The 19,385-nt window shown below is 35.6% G+C and overlaps 1 protein-coding gene across 5 annotated transcripts in view; it reads left to right on the top strand.

Annotated features, from left to right (window-relative positions):
* The first annotated feature begins 13,446 nt into the window (after window positions 1-13,446).
* LOC110509177 (FYVE and coiled-coil domain-containing protein 1) overlaps window positions 13,447-19,385 on the top strand; it is a 41,572-nt gene continuing 35,633 nt past the window's right edge. For all 5 annotated transcript variants that reach the window (XM_090226141.1, XM_090226142.1, XM_090226140.1 and 2 more), the window contains exons 1-5: window positions 13,447-13,601; window positions 14,060-14,191; window positions 15,114-15,220; window positions 15,361-15,486; window positions 19,258-19,364. In XM_090226141.1, the coding sequence (XP_090082267.1) occupies window positions 14,131-14,191; window positions 15,114-15,220; window positions 15,361-15,486; window positions 19,258-19,364 (401 nt within the window). In that variant the 5' untranslated portion in view covers window positions 13,447-13,601; window positions 14,060-14,130. The remainder of the gene's footprint in view (window positions 13,602-14,059; window positions 14,192-15,113; window positions 15,221-15,360; window positions 15,487-19,257; window positions 19,365-19,385) is intronic.

The following is a 19,385-nucleotide window of genomic DNA, read 5'->3' as shown; positions in this document are numbered from 1 at the left end:
TAGATCTAGCTGGTCTGTCATATTACAGAGACAGTAGATCTAGCTGGTCTGTCATAATAAAATAGATACAGTAGATCTAGCTGGTTTGTCATAATATAATAGAGACAGTAGATTTAGCTGGTCTGTCATATTATAATAGAGACAGTAGATCTAGCTGATCTGTCATAATATAATATAGACAGTAGATCTAGCTGGTCTGTCATAATATAATAGTGACAGTAGATCTAGCTGATCTGTCATAATATAATAGAGACAGTAGATTTAGCTGGTCTGTCATATTATTATAGAGACAGTAGATCTAGCTGGTCTGCCATAATATAATAGAGACAGTAGATCTAGCTGGTCTGACATAATATAATAGTGACAGTAGATCTAGCTGGTCTGTCATAATATAATATTGACAGTAGATTTAGCTGGTCTGTCATAATATAATAGTGACAGTAGATTTAGCTGGTCTGTCATAATATAATAGTGACAGTAGATTTAGTCTGTCATATTATAATAGAGACTGTAGATCTAGCTGGTCTGTCATATTATAAGAGAGACAGTAGATTTAGCTGGTCTGTCATAATAAATAGAGACAGTAGATCTAGCTGGTCTGTCATAATATAATAGTGACAGTAGATCTAGCTGGTCTGTCATATTATAATAGAGACAGTAGATCTAGCTGGTCTGTCATAATATAATAGAGACAGTAGATCTAGCTGGTCTGTCATAATAAAATAGAAATAGTAGATCTAGCTGGTCTGTCATATTATAATAGAGACTATAGATCTAGCTGGTCTGTCATAATATAATAGAGACAGTGGATGTAGCTGGTCTGTCATAATATCATAGAGACAGTAGATCTAGCTGGTCTGTCATAATATAATAGAGACAGTAGATCTAGCTGGTCTGTCATATTACAGAGACAGTAGATCTAGCTGGTCTGTCATAATAAAATAGATACAGTAGATCTAGCTGGTTTGTCATAATATAATAGAGACAGTAGATTTAGCTGGTCTGTCATATTATAATAGAGACAGTAGATCTAGCTGATCTGTCATAATATAATATAGACAGTAGATCTAGCTGGTCTGTCATAATATAATAGTGACAGTAGATCTAGCTGATCTGTCATAATATAATAGAGACAGTAGATCTAGCTGGTCTGTCATATTACAGAGACAGTAGATCTAGCTGGTCTGTCATAATAAAATAGATACAGTAGATCTAGCTGGTTTGTCATAATATAATAGAGACAGTAGATTTAGCTGGTCTGTCATATTATAATAGAGACAGTAGATCTAGCTGATCTGTCATAATATAATATAGACAGTAGATCTAGCTGGTCTGTCATAATATAATAGTGACAGTAGATCTAGCTGATCTGTCATAATATAATAGAGACAGTAGATTTAGCTGGTCTGACATAATATAATAGAGACAGTAGATCTAGCTGGTCTGACATAATATAATAGTGACAGTAGATCTAGCTGGTCTGTCATAATATAATAGTGACAGTAGATTTAGCTGGTCTGTCATAATATAATAGTGACAGTAGATTTAGCTGGTCTGTCATAATATAATAGTGACAGTAGATTTAGTCTGTCATATTATAATAGAGACTGTAGATCTAGCTGGTCTGTCATATTATAAGAGAGACAGTAGATTTAGCTGGTCTGTCATAATATAATAGTGACAGTAGATCTAGCTGATCTGTCATATTATTATAGAGACAGTAGATCTAGCTGGTCTGCCATAATACAATAGAGACAGTAGATCTAGCTGGTCTGACATAATATAATAGTGACAGTAGATCTAGCTGGTCTGTCATAATATAATAGAGACAGTAGATCTAGCTGGTCTGTCATATTACAGAGACAGTAGATCTAGCTGGTCTGTCATAATAAAATAGATACAGTAGATCTAGCTGGTTTGTCATAATATAATAGAGACAGTAGATTTAGCTGGTCTGTCATATTATAATAGAGACAGTAGATCTAGCTGATCTGTCATAATATAATATAGACAGTAGATCTAGCTGGTCTGTCATAATATAATAGTGACAGTAGATCTAGCTGATCTGTCATAATATAATAGAGACAGTAGATCTAGCTGGTCTGTCATATTACAGAGACAGTAGATCTAGCTGGTCTGTCATAATAAAATAGATACAGTAGATCTAGCTGGTCTGCCATAATATAATAGAGACAGTAGATCTAGCTGGTCTGACATAATATAATAGTGACAGTAGTTCTAGCTGGTCTGTCATAATATAATAGTGACAGTAGATTTAGCTGGTCTGTCATAATATAATAGTGACAGTAGATTTAGCTGGTCTGTCATAATATAATAGTGACAGTAGATTTAGTCTGTCATATTATGATAGAGACTGTAGATCTAGCTGGTCTGTCATATTATAAGAGAGACAGTAGATCTAGCTGGTCTGTCATATTATAATAGAGACAGTAGATCTAGCTGGTCTGTCATAATATAATAGAGACAGTAGATCTAGCTGGTCTGTCATAATAAAATAGAAATAGTAGATCTAGCTGGTCTGTCATATTATAATAGAGACTATAGATCTAGCTGGTCTGTCATAATATAATAGAGACAGTGGATGTAGCTGGTCTGTCATAATATCATAGAGACAGTAGATCTAGCTGGTCTGTCATATTACAGAGACAGTAGATCTAGCTGGTCTGTCATAATAAAATAGATACAGTAGATCTAGCTGGTTTGTCATAATATAATAGAGACAGTAGATTTAGCTGGTCTGTCATATTATAATAGAGACAGTAGATCTAGCTGATCTGTCATAATATAATATAGACAGTAGATCTAGCTGGTCTGTCATAATATAATAGTGACAGTAGATCTAGCTGATCTGTCATAATATAATAGAGACAGTAGATCTAGCTGGTCTGTCATATTACAGAGACAGTAGATCTAGCTGGTCTGTCATAATAAAATAGATACAGTAGATCTAGCTGGTTTGTCATAATATAATAGAGACAGTAGATTTAGCTGGTCTGTCATATTATAATAGAGACAGTAGATCTAGCTGATCTGTCATAATATAATATAGACAGTAGATCTAGCTGGTCTGTCATAATATAATAGTGACAGTAGATCTAGCTGATCTGTCATAATATAATAGAGACAGTAGATTTAGCTGGTCTGACATAATATAATAGAGACAGTAGATCTAGCTGGTCTGACATAATATAATAGTGACAGTAGATCTAGCTGGTCTGTCATAATATAATAGTGACAGTAGATTTAGCTGGTCTGTCATAATATAATAGTGACAGTAGATTTAGCTGGTCTGTCATAATATAATAGTGACAGTAGATTTAGTCTGTCATATTATAATAGAGACTGTAGATCTAGCTGGTCTGTCATATTATAAGAGAGACAGTAGATTTAGCTGGTCTGTCATAATAAATAGAGACAGTAGATCTAGCTGGTCTGTCATAATATAATAGAGACAGTAGATCTAGCTGGTCTGTCATGTTATAATAGAGACAGTAGATCTAGCTGGTCTGTCATAATATAATAGAGACAGTAGATCTAGCTGGTCTGTCATAATAAAATAGAGACAGTAGATCTAGCTGGTCTGTCATATTATAATAGAGACTGTAGATCTAGCTGGTCTGTCATAATATAATAGAGACAGTGGATGTAGCTGGTCTGTCATAATATCATAGAGACAATAGATCTAGCTGGTCTGTCATAATATAATAGAGACAGTAGATCTAGCTGGTCTGTCATATTACAGAGACAGTAGATCTAGCTGGTCTGTCATAATAAAATAGATACAGTAGATCTAGCTGGTTTGTCATAATATAATAGAGACAGTAGATTTAGCTGGTCTGTCATATTATAATAGAGACAGTAGATCTAGCTGATCTGTCATAATATAATAGTGACAGTAGATCTAGCTGGTCTGTCATAATATAATAGTGACAGTAGATCTAGCTGATCTGTCATAATATAATAGAGACAGTAGATCTAGCTGGTCTGTCATATTACAGAGACAGTAGATCTAGCTGGTCTGTCATAATAAAATAGATACATTAGATCTAGCTGGTTTGTCATAATATAATAGAGACAGTAGATTTAGCTGGTCTGTCATATTATAATAGAGACAGTAGATCTAGCTGATCTGTCATAATATAATATAGACAGGTAGATCTAGCTGGTCTGTCATAATATAATAGTGACAGTAGATCTAGCTGATCTGTCATAATATAATAGAGACAGTAGATTTAGCAGGTCTGTCATATTATTATAGAGACAGTAGATCTAGCTGGTCTGCCATAATATAATAGAGACAGTAGATCTAGCTGGTCTGACATAATGTAATAGTGACAGTAGATCTAGCTGGTCTGTCATAATATAATAGTGACAGTAGATTTAGCTGGTCTGTCATAATATAATAGTGACAGTAGATTTAGCTGGTCTGTCATAATATAATAGTGACAGTAGATTTAGTCTGTCATATTATAATAGAGACTGTAGATCTAGCTGGTCTGTCATATTATAAGAGAGACAGTAGATTTAGCTGGTCTGTCATAATAAATAGAGACAGTAGATCTAGCTGGTCTGTCATAATATAATAGAGACAGTAGATCTAGCTGGTCTGTCATAATAAAATAGAGACAGTAGATCTAGCTGGTCTGTCATATTATAATAGAGACTATAGATCTAGCTGGTCTGTCATAATATAATAGAGACAGTGGATGTAGCTGGTCTGTCATAATATCATAGAGACAGTAGATCTAGCTGGTCTGTCATAATATAATAGAGACAGTAGATCTAGCTGGTCTGTCATATTACAGAGACAGTAGATCTAGCTGGTCTGTCATAATAAAATAGATACAGTAGATCTAGCTGGTTTGTCATAATATAATAGAGACAGTAGATTTAGCTGGTCTGTCATATTATAATAGAGACAGTAGATCTAGCTGATCTGTCATAATATAATATAGACAGTAGATCTAGCTGGTCTGTCATAATATAATAGTGACAGTAGATCTAGCTGATCTGTCATAATATAATAGAGACAGTAGATTTAGCTGGTCTGTCATATTATTATAGAGACAGTAGATCTAGCTGGTCTGCCATAATATAATAGAGACAGTAGATCTAGCTGGTCTGACATAATATAATAGTGACAGTAGATCTAGCTGGTCTGTCATAATATAATATTGACAGTAGATTTAGCTGGTCTGTCATAATATAATAGTGACAGTAGATTTAGCTGGTCTGTCATAATATAATAGTGACAGTAGATTTAGTCTGTCATATTATAATAGAGACTGTAGATCTAGCTGGTCTGTCATATTATAAGAGAGACAGTAGATTTAGCTGGTCTGTCATAATAAATAGAGACAGTAGATCTAGCTGGTCTGTCATAATATAATAGTGACAGTAGATCTAGCTGGTCTGTCATATTATAATAGAGACAGTAGATCTAGCTGGTCTGTCATAATATAATAGAGACAGTAGATCTAGCTGGTCTGTCATAATAAAATAGAAATAGTAGATCTAGCTGGTCTGTCATATTATAATAGAGACTATAGATCTAGCTGGTCTGTCATAATATAATAGAGACAGTGGATGTAGCTGGTCTGTCATAATATCATAGAGACAGTAGATCTAGCTGGTCTGTCATAATATAATAGAGACAGTAGATCTAGCTGGTCTGTCATATTACAGAGACAGTAGATCTAGCTGGTCTGTCATAATAAAATAGATACAGTAGATCTAGCTGGTTTGTCATAATATAATAGAGACAGTAGATTTAGCTGGTCTGTCATATTATAATAGAGACAGTAGATCTAGCTGATCTGTCATAATATAATATAGACAGTAGATCTAGCTGGTCTGTCATAATATAATAGTGACAGTAGATCTAGCTGATCTGTCATAATATAATAGAGACAGTAGATCTAGCTGGTCTGTCATATTACAGAGACAGTAGATCTAGCTGGTCTGTCATAATAAAATAGATACAGTAGATCTAGCTGGTTTGTCATAATATAATAGAGACAGTAGATTTAGCTGGTCTGTCATATTATAATAGAGACAGTAGATCTAGCTGATCTGTCATAATATAATATAGACAGTAGATCTAGCTGGTCTGTCATAATATAATAGTGACAGTAGATCTAGCTGATCTGTCATAATATAATAGAGACAGTAGATTTAGCTGGTCTGACATAATATAATAGAGACAGTAGATCTAGCTGGTCTGACATAATATAATAGTGACAGTAGATCTAGCTGGTCTGTCATAATATAATAGTGACAGTAGATTTAGCTGGTCTGTCATAATATAATAGTGACAGTAGATTTAGCTGGTCTGTCATAATATAATAGTGACAGTATATTTAGTCTGTCATATTATAATAGAGACTGTAGATCTAGCTGGTCTGTCATATTATAAGAGAGACAGTAGATTTAGCTGGTCTGTCATAATATAATAGTGACAGTAGATCTAGCTGATCTGTCATATTATTATAGAGACAGTAGATCTAGCTGGTCTGCCATAATATAATAGAGACAGTAGATCTAGCTGGTCTGACATAATATAATAGTGACAGTAGATCTAGCTGGTCTGTCATAATATAATAGTGACAGTAGATTTAGCTGGTCTGTCATAATATAATAGTGACAGTAGATTTAGCTGGTCTGTCATAATATAATAGTGACAGTAGATTTAGTCTGTCATATTATAATAGAGACTGTAGATCTAGCTGGTCTGTCATATTATAAGAGAGACAGTAGATTTAGCTGGTCTGTCATAATAAATAGAGACAGTAGATCTAGCTGGTCTGTCATAATATAATAGAGACAGTAGATCTAGCTGGTCTGTCATGTTATAATAGAGACAGTAGATCTAGCTGGTCTGTCATAATATAATAGAGACTATAGATCTAGCTGGTCTGTCATAATATAATAGAGACAGTGGATGTAGCTGGTCTGTCATAATATCATAGAGACAGTAGATCTAGCTGGTCTGTCATAATATAATAGAGACAGTAGATCTAGCTGGTCTGTCATATTACAGAGACAGTAGATCTAGCTGGTCTGTCATAATAAAATAGATACAGTAGATCTAGCTGGTTTGTCATAATATAATAGAGACAGTAGATTTAGCTGGTCTGTCATATTATAATAGAGACAGTAGATCTAGCTGATCTGTCATAATATAATATAGACAGTAGATCTAGCTGGTCTGTCATAATATAATAGTGACAGTAGATCTAGCTGATCTGTCATAATATAATAGAGACAGTAGATTTAGCTGGTCTGTCATATTATTATAGAGACAGTAGATCTAGCTGGTCTGCCATAATATAATAGAGACAGTAGATCTAGCTGGTCTGACATAATATAATAGTGACAGTAGATCTAGCTGGTCTGTCATAATATAATAGTGACAGTAGATTTAGCTGGTCTGTCATAATATAATAGTGACAGTAGATTTAGCTGGTCTGTCATAATATAATAGTGACAGTAGATTTAGTCTGTCATATTATAATAGAGACTGTAGATCTAGCTGGTCTGTCATATTATAAGAGAGACAGTAGATTTAGCTGGTCTGTCATAATAAATAGAGACAGTAGATCTAGCTGGTCTGTCATAATATAATAGTGACAGTAGATCTAGCTGGTCTGTCATATTATAATAGAGACAGTAGATCTAGCTGGTCTGTCATAATATAATAGAGACAGTAGATCTAGCTGGTCTGTCATAATAAAATAGAAATAGTAGATCTAGCTGGTCTGTCATATTATAATAGAGACTATAGATCTAGCTGGTCTGTCATAATATAATAGAGACAGTGGATGTAGCTGGTCTGTCATAATATCATAGAGACAGTAGATCTAGCTGGTCTGTCATAATATAATAGAGACAGTAGATCTAGCTGGTCTGTCATATTACAGAGACAGTAGATCTAGCTGGTCTGTCATAATAAAATAGATACAGTAGATCTAGCTGGTTTGTCATAATATAATAGAGACAGTAGATTTAGCTGGTCTGTCATATTATAATAGAGACAGTAGATCTAGCTGATCTGTCATAATATAATATAGACAGTAGATCTAGCTGGTCTGTCATAATATAATAGTGACAGTAGATCTAGCTGATCTGTCATAATATAATAGAGACAGTAGATCTAGCTGGTCTGTCATATTACAGAGACAGTAGATCTAGCTGGTCTGTCATAATAAAATAGATACAGTAGATCTAGCTGGTTTGTCATAATATAATAGAGACAGTAGATTTAGCTGGTCTGTCATATTATAATAGAGACAGTAGATCTAGCTGATCTGTCATAATATAATATAGACAGTAGATCTAGCTGGTCTGTCATAATATAATAGTGACAGTAGATCTAGCTGATCTGTCATAATATAATAGAGACAGTAGATTTAGCTGGTCTGACATAATATAATAGAGACAGTAGATCTAGCTGGTCTGACATAATATAATAGTGACAGTAGATCTAGCTGGTCTGTCATAATATAATAGTGACAGTAGATTTAGCTGGTCTGTCATAATATAATAGTGACAGTAGATTTAGCTGGTCTGTCATAATATAATAGTGACAGTAGATTTAGTCTGTCATATTATAATAGAGACTGTAGATCTAGCTGGTCTGTCATATTATAAGAGAGACAGTAGATTTAGCTGGTCTGTCATAATATAATAGTGACAGTAGATCTAGCTGATCTGTCATATTATTATAGAGACAGTAGATCTAGCTGGTCTGCCATAATATAATAGAGACAGTAGATCTAGCTGGTCTGACATAATATAATAGTGACAGTAGATCTAGCTGGTCTGTCATAATATAATAGTGACAGTAGATTTAGCTGGTCTGTCATAATATAATAGTGACAGTAGATTTAGCTGGTCTGTCATAATATAATAGTGACAGTAGATTTAGTCTGTCATATTATAATAGAGACTGTAGATCTAGCTGGTCTGTCATATTATAAGAGAGACAGTAGATTTAGCTGGTCTGTCATAATAAATAGAGACAGTAGATCTAGCTGGTCTGTCATAATATAATAGAGACAGTAGATCTAGCTGGTCTGTCATGTTATAATAGAGACAGTAGATCTAGCTGGTCTGTCATAATATAATAGAGACAGTAGATCTAGCTGGTCTGTCATAATAAAATAGAGACAGTAGATCTAGCTGGTCTGTCATATTATAATAGAGACTGTAGATCTAGCTGGTCTGTCATAATATAATAGAGACAGTGGATGTAGCTGGTCTGTCATAATATCATAGAGACAGTAGATCTAGCTGGTCTGTCATAATATAAGAGACAGTAGATCTAGCTGGTCTGTCATATTACAGAGACAGTAGATTTAGCTGGTCTGTCATAATAAAATAGAGACAGTAGATCTAGCTGGTTTGTCATAATATAATAGAGACAGTAGATTTAGCTGGTCTGTCATATTATAATAGAGACAGTAGATCTAGCTGATCTGTCATAATATAATATAGACAGTAGATCTAGCTGGTCTGTCATAATATAATAGTGACAGTAGATCTAGCTGATCTGTCACAATATAATAGAGACAGTAGATTTAGCTGGTCTGTCATATTATTATAGAGACAGTAGATCTAGCTGGTCTGCCATAATATAATAGAGACAGTAGATCTAGCTGGTCTGACATAATATAATAGTGACAGTAGATCTAGCTGGTCTGTCATAATATAATAGTGACAGTAGATTTAGCTGGTCTGTCATAATATAATAGTGACAGTAGATTTAGTCTGTCATATTATAATAGAGACTGTAGATCTAGCTGGTCTGTCATATTATAAGAGAGACAGTAGATTTAGCTGGTCTGTCATAATAAATAGAGACAGTAGATCTAGCTGGTCTGTCATAATATAATAGTGACAGTAGATCTAGCTGGTCTGTCATATTATAATAGAGACAGTAGATCTAGCTGGTCTGTCATATTATAATAGAGACAGTAGATCTAGCTGGTCTGACATAATATAATAGTGACAGTAGATCTAGCTGGTCTGTCATAATATAATAGTGACAGTAGATCTAGCTGGTCTGTCATATTATAATAGAGACAGTAGGTCTAGCTGGTCTGTCATAATATAATAGTGACAGTAGATTTAGCTGGTCTGTCATAATATAATAGTGACAGTAGATTTAGTCTGTCATATTATAATAGAGACTGTAGATCTAGCTGGTCTGTCATATTATAAGAGAGACAGTAGATTTAGCTGGTCTGTCATAATATAATAGTGACAGTAGATCTAGCTGATCTGTCATATTATTATAGAGACAGTAGATCTAGCTGGTCTGCCATAATATAATAGAGACAGTAGATCTAGCTGGTCTGACATAATATAATAGTGACAGTAGATCTAGCTGGTCTGTCATAATATAATAGTGACAGTAGATTTAGCTGGTCTGTCATAATATAATAGTGACAGTAGATTTAGCTGGTCTGTCATAATATAATAGTGACAGTAGATTTAGTCTGTCATATTATAATAGAGACTGTAGATCTAGCTGGTCTGTCATATTATAAGAGAGACAGTAGATTTAGCTGGTCTGTCATAATAAATAGAGACAGTAGATCTAGCTGGTCTGTCATAATATAATAGAGACAGTAGATCTAGCTGGTCTGTCATGTTATAATAGAGACAGTAGATCTAGCTGGTCTGTCATAATATAATAGAGACAGTAGATCTAGCTGGTCTGTCATAATAAAATAGAGACAGTAGATCTAGCTGGTCTGTCATATTATAATAGAGACTGTAGATCTAGCTGGTCTGTCATAATATAATAGAGACAGTGGATGTAGCTGGTCTGTCATAATATCATAGAGACAGTAGATCTAGCTGGTCTGTCATAATATAAGAGACAGTAGATCTAGCTGGTCTGTCATATTACAGAGACAGTAGATTTAGCTGGTCTGTCATAATAAAATAGAGACAGTAGATCTAGCTGGTTTGTCATAATATAATAGAGACAGTAGATTTAGCTGGTCTGTCATATTATAATAGAGACAGTAGATCTAGCTGATCTGTCATAATATAATATAGACAGTAGATCTAGCTGGTCTGTCATAATATAATAGTGACAGTAGATCTAGCTGATCTGTCACAATATAATAGAGACAGTAGATTTAGCTGGTCTGTCATATTATTATAGAGACAGTAGATCTAGCTGGTCTGCCATAATATAATAGAGACAGTAGATCTAGCTGGTCTGACATAATATAATAGTGACAGTAGATCTAGCTGGTCTGTCATAATATAATAGTGACAGTAGATTTAGCTGGTCTGTCATAATATAATAGTGACAGTAGATTTAGTCTGTCATATTATAATAGAGACTGTAGATCTAGCTGGTCTGTCATATTATAAGAGAGACAGTAGATTTAGCTGGTCTGTCATAATAAATAGAGACAGTAGATCTAGCTGGTCTGTCATAATATAATAGTGACAGTAGATCTAGCTGGTCTGTCATATTATAATAGAGACAGTAGATCTAGCTGGTCTGTCATATTATAATAGAGACAGTAGATCTAGCTGGTCTGACATAATATAATAGTGACAGTAGATCTAGCTGGTCTGTCATATTATAATAGAGACAGTAGGTCTAGCTGGTCTGTCATAATATAATAGTGACAGTAGATCTAGCTGGTCTGTCATAATATAATAGTGACAGTAGATTTAGCTGGTCTGTCATAATATAATAGTGACAGTAGATCTAGCTGGTCTGTCATTATATAATAGTGACAGTAGATTTAGATGGTCTGTCATAATATAATAGAGACAGTAGATCTAGCTGGTCTGTCATATTATAATAGAGACAGTAGATTTAGCTGGTCTGTCATAATAAATGGAGACAGTAGATCTAGCTGGTCTGTCATAATATAATAGTGACAGTAGATCTAGCTGGTCTGTCATATTATAATAGAGACAGTAGATCTAGCTGGTCTGTCATATTAAAATAGAGACAGTAGATCTAGCTGGTCTGACATAATATAATAGTGACAGTAGAGCTAGCTGGTCTGTCATATTATAATAGAGACAGTAGATCTAGCTGGTCTGTCATAATATAATAGTGACAGTAGATCTAGCTGGTCTGTCATAATATAATAGTGACAGTAGATTTAGCTGGTCTGTCATAATATAATAGTGACAGTAGATCTAGCTGGTCTGTCATAATATAATAGAGACAGTAGATTTAGATGGTCTGTCATAATATAATAGTGACAGTAGATCTAGCTGGTGTGTCATAATATAATAGAGACAGTAGATCTAGCTGGTCTGTCATAATATAATAGTGACAGTAGATTTAGCTGGTCTGTCATAATATAATAGAGACAGTAGATTTAGATGGTCTGTCACAATAGAGACATCTGTCTAGAGAACGGCACTCTTTTTTCAGGCAGTATTTTCTGAGGTTCATTAGGAGAACATCATTGATTGGAGTTCACCTGTGGCAGATTTCCCCTCAGCCTCCAACTGTAACTAGGATACTTTGCTCTACAACCAAGATGCATGAACAGAGGAGCAAATATACATAAGCTAACAAAAATGTTCATTAACTCTTTCTCATATTCAGACCTATAATGCTTTATATTTCCTTTTTGATGCCTTATAATCAGTGGTGCAAAGTAAATAAGTGCAAGTACTTTAAAGTACTACTTAAGTCATTTTTTTTTAGGTATCTGTACTTTACTATTTATATTTTGACAACTACATTTCAAAAATAAAATAATTTACTTTTTACTCCCAAGCGTTTTCCATGTAGAGGATGCAACAGGTCCAGCACCTCATGAGTAAATGTCACTTGGCTTTTCTGATAGGAGTATTGGAGTTAGGAAGGTTGTAGGCTTAGATAGTTATTAACCTGTTTTATTCCAGGCTGAGTGGGACACTCTGAATAGCAGCATCTACTCTGGAAATAAAGAAACATTTATAAAACCGCTAAATCAATTTGCAAGTTTATTTTTGCATGTTGTTATTGTTTCTGCGTGTTGTAATGTCACCAGAGACAGCAGACAACCGAGTAACAGCTTTTTGATAATAACAATAAAACCAATCTTTTTTTATATGCAAAAAAGATGACATCATCTATTGTTTACAAGCTCTTTTGAATGTTTTATTTTAGTTTGTACCTCTCTTACAAATGTTTTTTTATCAATACATTTTAATCCTCTATTATTTGATATTTTTGGTGTGTATAATTTTCAATTACATTCTATTGGTTTGAATTGTGTTGAGTTGTGAAACTTTCAGTGTGACACTGGGACATGTCACATGACTTCAGTCTGCTGGTTTATTTACCTAATATTCTGCAAACTAACTATGCTGGCTGGGACGATATTGCGCGCAGCTATTGGCTAATGAAGGTGTCATTCATTATGAATGCCCAGCCTTAACGGTAGCATGTTCACTCCTGCTGTAAACTCGGGAACTGCCTGAGAATCTCTACAAGTACGTTTACTTCTGATTATATCTAATAAACTAGGTTGTCTGTATTAATGACAACCTATATCTGTATCAGCTGTTGGCTGCCAGAGCTTGTAGCCTCGGAACAGCAGGTACATGTTCCTGTCTGCGACTGCACTCTCAATATCTCTGTTTATTTAGGAACGTAGCCCGACGACACTGACTGAAATGTGGTCCAAAAATACCAAACAACGATAGAGCTTTAATACGCTTGTGATTTTGTTGTACCAAAATATTAGTCAAATGTACCAAGCCATTACGTCAGTGGGAAGCCCACTGCTGTGTGATGTCATTATTGGGAGACGAGGATCACTGAATACTTTTGTTGTCGCCGTTTTGTTCTCTCTGTCTGCTGATCGATATGATGATGATGATGAGTACAATCGAATTGGAAGTATTTGTTTAATTGCATGAATAGAGAAAACAACAACAGTAGTAGTGACAGGATGGGGATGCTGGGATCTGGATAATGTTTAGGATTATTTACAGAGGTTGTTATTGTAGTCTACATTATAAACTGTGCCAATGCTCTTTGTGTGATTCTTTGCAGCCGGTTGCAGACTCCTTGACCCCCCCCCCCCCCCCCCCCCCATCCTTACTACTGATCTCAGCACCACCATCATGTGTAACAAGACATCAGTAGGAGAGAACCAACTCCAGAGGATTATCAGAGATCTACACGGTATCTATTTTACAGTTCGCCACATGTGTCTGTGTGGATCCATCCATATCAGTGGAGGCTGCTGAGAACGGCTCATAGTAATGGCTGGCATGGAGTCAATGGAATGGAGTCAATGGAATGGTATATAAACACATGGTTGATTCCATTCCATTGACTCCATTCCAGCCATTATTATGAGCCGTCCTCCCCTCCACAACCTCCACTGATACATAAGTAGCTGCCAAAATAATGAAAACACTTGAGTAAATGAGGGACACAAAGTAAATTGAAAGCATGTTGTGGTTCCTGAGTTAATTAAGCAATTAACAAGCTTAGGGTCATGTATAAAAATGCTGGGCAGGCCATTGTTATGGATACCAGGACAATGCCCCCATCCACAGGGCACAGGTAGTCAGTCACTGGATGGTTTGATGAACAAGAAAACGTTGTAAACCAAATGCCATGGCCGTCTGTCACCAGAAAAATCCAATTTAATAATAATGGGAGATTCTGGAGTGGCGCCTGACAGTGTTTTTTACCATCAACAAAACACCAAAGAATGATGTCACATCCCTCCAATAGAGTTCCAGACACTTTTAGAATCTATTCCAAGGTTCATTGAAGCTGTTCTGGATTTTGACACCTTTAATTAACTAGGCAAGTCAGTTAAGAACAAATTGTTATTTACAATGACATCCTACGACGCTGGGACAATTGTGTGCCGCCCTATGAGTCACACGCTTGATGTAGCTATTGCGTGCTAGGAATATGGGACCAAATACTAATCTTTTGACTATTTTATTTATAAGAAACTTTTAGGTGTGTCAATAGTTTTGACACCTAACCTGATTTTGACTGCGTCCGTGTTGGTGTGTGGTGCATCAAGGTTGAAGTGATGAAGCTATAGCTTGTGTACATGTGTGTTGTGTATCTGAACCTGTAGAAGCAGTGACTGAGCTGAGTAAGGAACACAGAGAGATGGGTGAACCAATCACAGACGACAGCCCCAACCTGCATAAACTGTCCTACAAACTAGAGTACCTGCTACAGGTAATACACACAGAAACTCACTCTCTCTCATAAACTGCTAGGATACTGGAAAGCTAAATGATCTTAGATAGGACCTCAAGGTTTTCCTGGGAAAACTCCAGGGCCTGTGAATCTGAGCTGTTGTTGTGTGTTTACATCAGTTTGACCAGAAGGAGAAGGCAGATTTCCTAGGCAGCAGGAAGGAGTACTGGGATTACTTCAGAGAGTGTCTTGCCAAGACCAGAGGAGTTAATGACGGCCTGCGGTTTGTCAAGGCTATACCAGAGGTAATCCTCACTCAGACACAAACCGATGAAGGCAATTGTCCAGCAAAATGGCAGCGGTCACCGCAATAACCATTCTAATAGCAATTTGTATTTTTTTAAATACATAATATTTTTTTGCTGTTCGAAGGTTTTTCTGTTTTTCTGACTGTATATGCTGCCATAAAAATATATGCTGCCATAAAAATAGTCAATAATGGCATAATGTGTGGACTGGCGGCCATTGCAAGTGTAAACATAGGAGCTAAGCAGTAACTGACGTTACAAAATAGACATCCCATCGCATGAGCCACATCAGTTAACATCATGTGAAAGAACATTCTTCATTACCATGGAAATGGTTGCGTCACAATACCAGACAGCCATTGTTTACCAGTCATATTACCAGGGTTAGAGGTTCTATTCATTCTATTTACCAGTCATGTTACCAGGGTTAGAGGTTCTATTCATTCTGTTTACCAGTCATATTACCAGGGTTAGAGGTTCTATTCATTCTATTACCAGGGTTAGAGGTGCTATTCATTCTATTTACCAGTCATATTACCAGGGTTAGAGGTTCTATTCATTCTATTACCAGGGTTAGAGGTTCTATTCATTCTATTTACCAGTCATATTACCAGGGTTAGAGGTTCTATTCATTCTATTTACCAGTCATATTACCAGGGTTAGAGGTTCTATTCATTCTATTTACCAGTCATGTTACCAGGGTTAGAGGTTCTATTCATTCTGTTTACCAGTCATATTACCAGGGTTAGAGGTTCTATTCATTCTATTACCAGGGTTAGAGGTTCTATTCATTCTATTTACCAGTCATATTACCAGGGTTAGAGGTTCTATTCATTCTATTTACCAGTCATATTACCATGGTTACAGGTTATTTTCATTCTATTTACCAGTCATATTACCAGGGTTAGAGGTTCTATTCATTCTATTTACCAGGGTTAGAGGTTCTATTCATTCTATTACCAGGGTTAGAGGTTCTATTCATTCTATTTACCAGTCATATTACCAGGGTTAGAGGTTCTATTCATTCTATTACCAGGGTTAGAGGTTCTATTCATTCTATTTACCAGTCATATTACCAGGGTTAGAGGTTCTATTCATTCTATTACCAGGGTTAGAGGTTCTATTAATTCTATTTACCAGTCATGTTACCAGGGTTAGAGGTTATATTCATTCTGTTTACCAGGGTTAGAGGTTCTATTCATTCTATTACCAGGGTTAGAGGTTCTATTCATTCTGTTTACCAGTCATATTACCAGGGTTAGAGGTTCTATTCATTCTATTACCAGGGTTAGAGGTTCTATTCATTCTATTACCAGGGTTAGAGGTTCTATTCATTCTATTACCAGGGTTACAGGTTATTTTCATTCTATTTACCAGGGTTAGAGGTTCTATTCATTCTATTACCAGGGTTAGAGGTTCTATTCATTCTATTTACCAGGGCTAGAGGTTCTATTCATTCTATTACCAGGGTTAGAGGTTCTATTCATTCTGTTTACCAGTCATATTACCAGGGTTAGAGGTTCTATTCATTCTATTACCAGGGTTACAGGTTATTTTCATTCTATTTACCAGGGTTAGAGGTTCTATTCATTCTATTACCAGGGTTAGAGGTTCTATTCATTCTATTACCAGGGTTAGAGGTTCTATTAATTCTATTTACCAGGGTTAGAGGTTCTATTCATTCTATTTACCAGTCATATTACCAGGGTTAGAGGTTCTATTCATTCTATTTACCAGTCATATTACCAGGGTTAGAGGTTCTATTCATTCTATTTACCAGTCATATTACCAGGGTTAGAGGTTCTATTCATTCTATTTACCAGTCATATTACCTGGGTTAGAGGTTCTATTCATTCTGTTTACCAGTCATATTACCAGGGTTACAGGTTCTATTCATTCTATTTACCAGTCATATTACCAGGGTTAGAGGTTCTATTCATTCTATTACCAGGGTTAGAGGTTCTATTCATTCTATTTACCAGTCATGTTACCAGGGTTAGAGGTTATATTCATTCTGTTTACCAGGGTTAGAGGTTCTATTCATTCTATTACCAGGGTTAGAGGTTCTATTCATTCTATTACCAGGGTTAGAGGTTCTATTCATTCTGTTTACCAGTCATATTACCAGGGTTAGAGGTTCTATTCATTCTATTACCAGGGTTAGAGGTTCTATTCATTCTATTACCAGGGTTAGAGGTTCTATTCATTCTATTACCAGGATTACAGGTTATTTTCATTCTATTTACCAGAGTTAGAGGTTCTATTCATTCTATTACCAGGGTTAGAGGTTCTATTCATTCTATTACCAGGGTTAGAGGTTCTATTCATTCTATTTACCAGGGTTAGAGGTTCTATTCATTCTATTTACCAGTCATATTACCAGGGTTAGAGGTTCTATTCATTCTATTTACCAGTCATATTACCAGGGTTAGAGGTTCTATTCATTCTATTTACCAGTCATATTACCAGGGTTAGAGGTTCTATTCATTCTGTTTACCAGTCATATTACCAGGGTTACAGGTTCTATTCATTCTATTTACCAGTCATATTACCAGGGTTAGAGGTTCTATTCATTCTATTACCAGGGTTAGAGGTTCTATTCATTCTATTTACCAGTCATATTACCAGGGTTAGAGGTTCTGTTCATTCTATTTACCAGTCATATTACCAGGGTTAGAGGTTCTATTCATTCTATTACCAGGGTTAGAGGTTCTATTCATTCTATTTACCAGTCATATTACCAGGGTTAGAGGTTCTATTCATTCTATTTACCAGTCATGTTACCAGGGTTAGAGGTTCTATTCATTCTATTACCAGGGTTAGAGGTTCTATTCATTCTATTTACCAGTCATATTACCAGGGTTAGAGGTTCTATTCATTCTATTTACCAGTCATGTTACCAGGGTTAGAGGTTCTATTCATTCTATTACCAGGGTTAGAGGTTCTATTCATTCTATTTACCAGTCATATTACCAGGGTTAGAGGTTCTATTCATTCTATTACCAGGGTTAGAGGTTCTATTCATTCTATTTACCAGTCATATTACCAGGGTTAGAGGTTCTATTCATTCTATTTACCAGTCATGTTACCAGGGTTAGAGGTTCTATTCATTCTATTTACCAGTCATATTACCAGGGTTAGAGGTTCTATTCATTCTATTTACCAGTCATATTACCAGGGTTAGAGGTTCTATTCATTCTATTTACCAGTCATATTACCAGGGTTAGAGGTTCTATTCATTCTATTTACCAGTCATATTACCAGGGTTAGAGGTTCTATTCATTCTATTTACCAGTCATATTACCAGGGTTAGAGGTTCTATTCATTCTATTTACCAGTCATATTACCAGGGTTAGAGGTTCTGTTCATTCTATTTACCAGTCATATTACCAGGGTTACAGGTTCTTTTCATTCTATTTACCAGTCATGTTACCAGGGTTACAGGTTCTATTCATTCTATTTACCTGTATTATTGACTGTATGTTTGTTTATTCAATGTGTAACTCTGTGTTGTTGTTTGTGTCGCACTGCTATGCTTTATCTTGGACAGGTCGCAGTTGTAAATGAGAACTTGTTCTCAACTAGCCTACCTGGTTAAATAAAGGTGAAATAAAAAATAAAACAAAATGACTGGACTATTCTGGCTGCCTGATGCGTATATACAGCCATTGTAGCACCTTCCACTTCTGAAACAGTTTGATGTCAATTCCTATAAGCTTTGAACTTGAACTCTGTCATGAATCCATCCTGTCTTCTGTTGTGTTACAGTTAAAGACGTCCCTGGGTAAAGGTAGAGCGTTTCTCCGCTATTCTCTGGTCCATCAGCGTCTGGCTGATACCCTACAACAGTGTCTACTCAACCACAAGGTTACCAGGTACACACACACACCGCACGG

The sequence above is a fragment of the Oncorhynchus mykiss genome, chromosome 28 (assembly GCF_057628025.1).
Source record: "Oncorhynchus mykiss isolate SJ-2025 chromosome 28, ASM5762802v1, whole genome shotgun sequence".
In the NCBI taxonomy this organism is placed as follows: Eukaryota; Metazoa; Chordata; class Actinopteri; order Salmoniformes; family Salmonidae; genus Oncorhynchus; species Oncorhynchus mykiss.
Note: the sequence above shows the minus strand (reverse complement) of the source record. Positions and strands in the feature narration are given on the sequence as shown.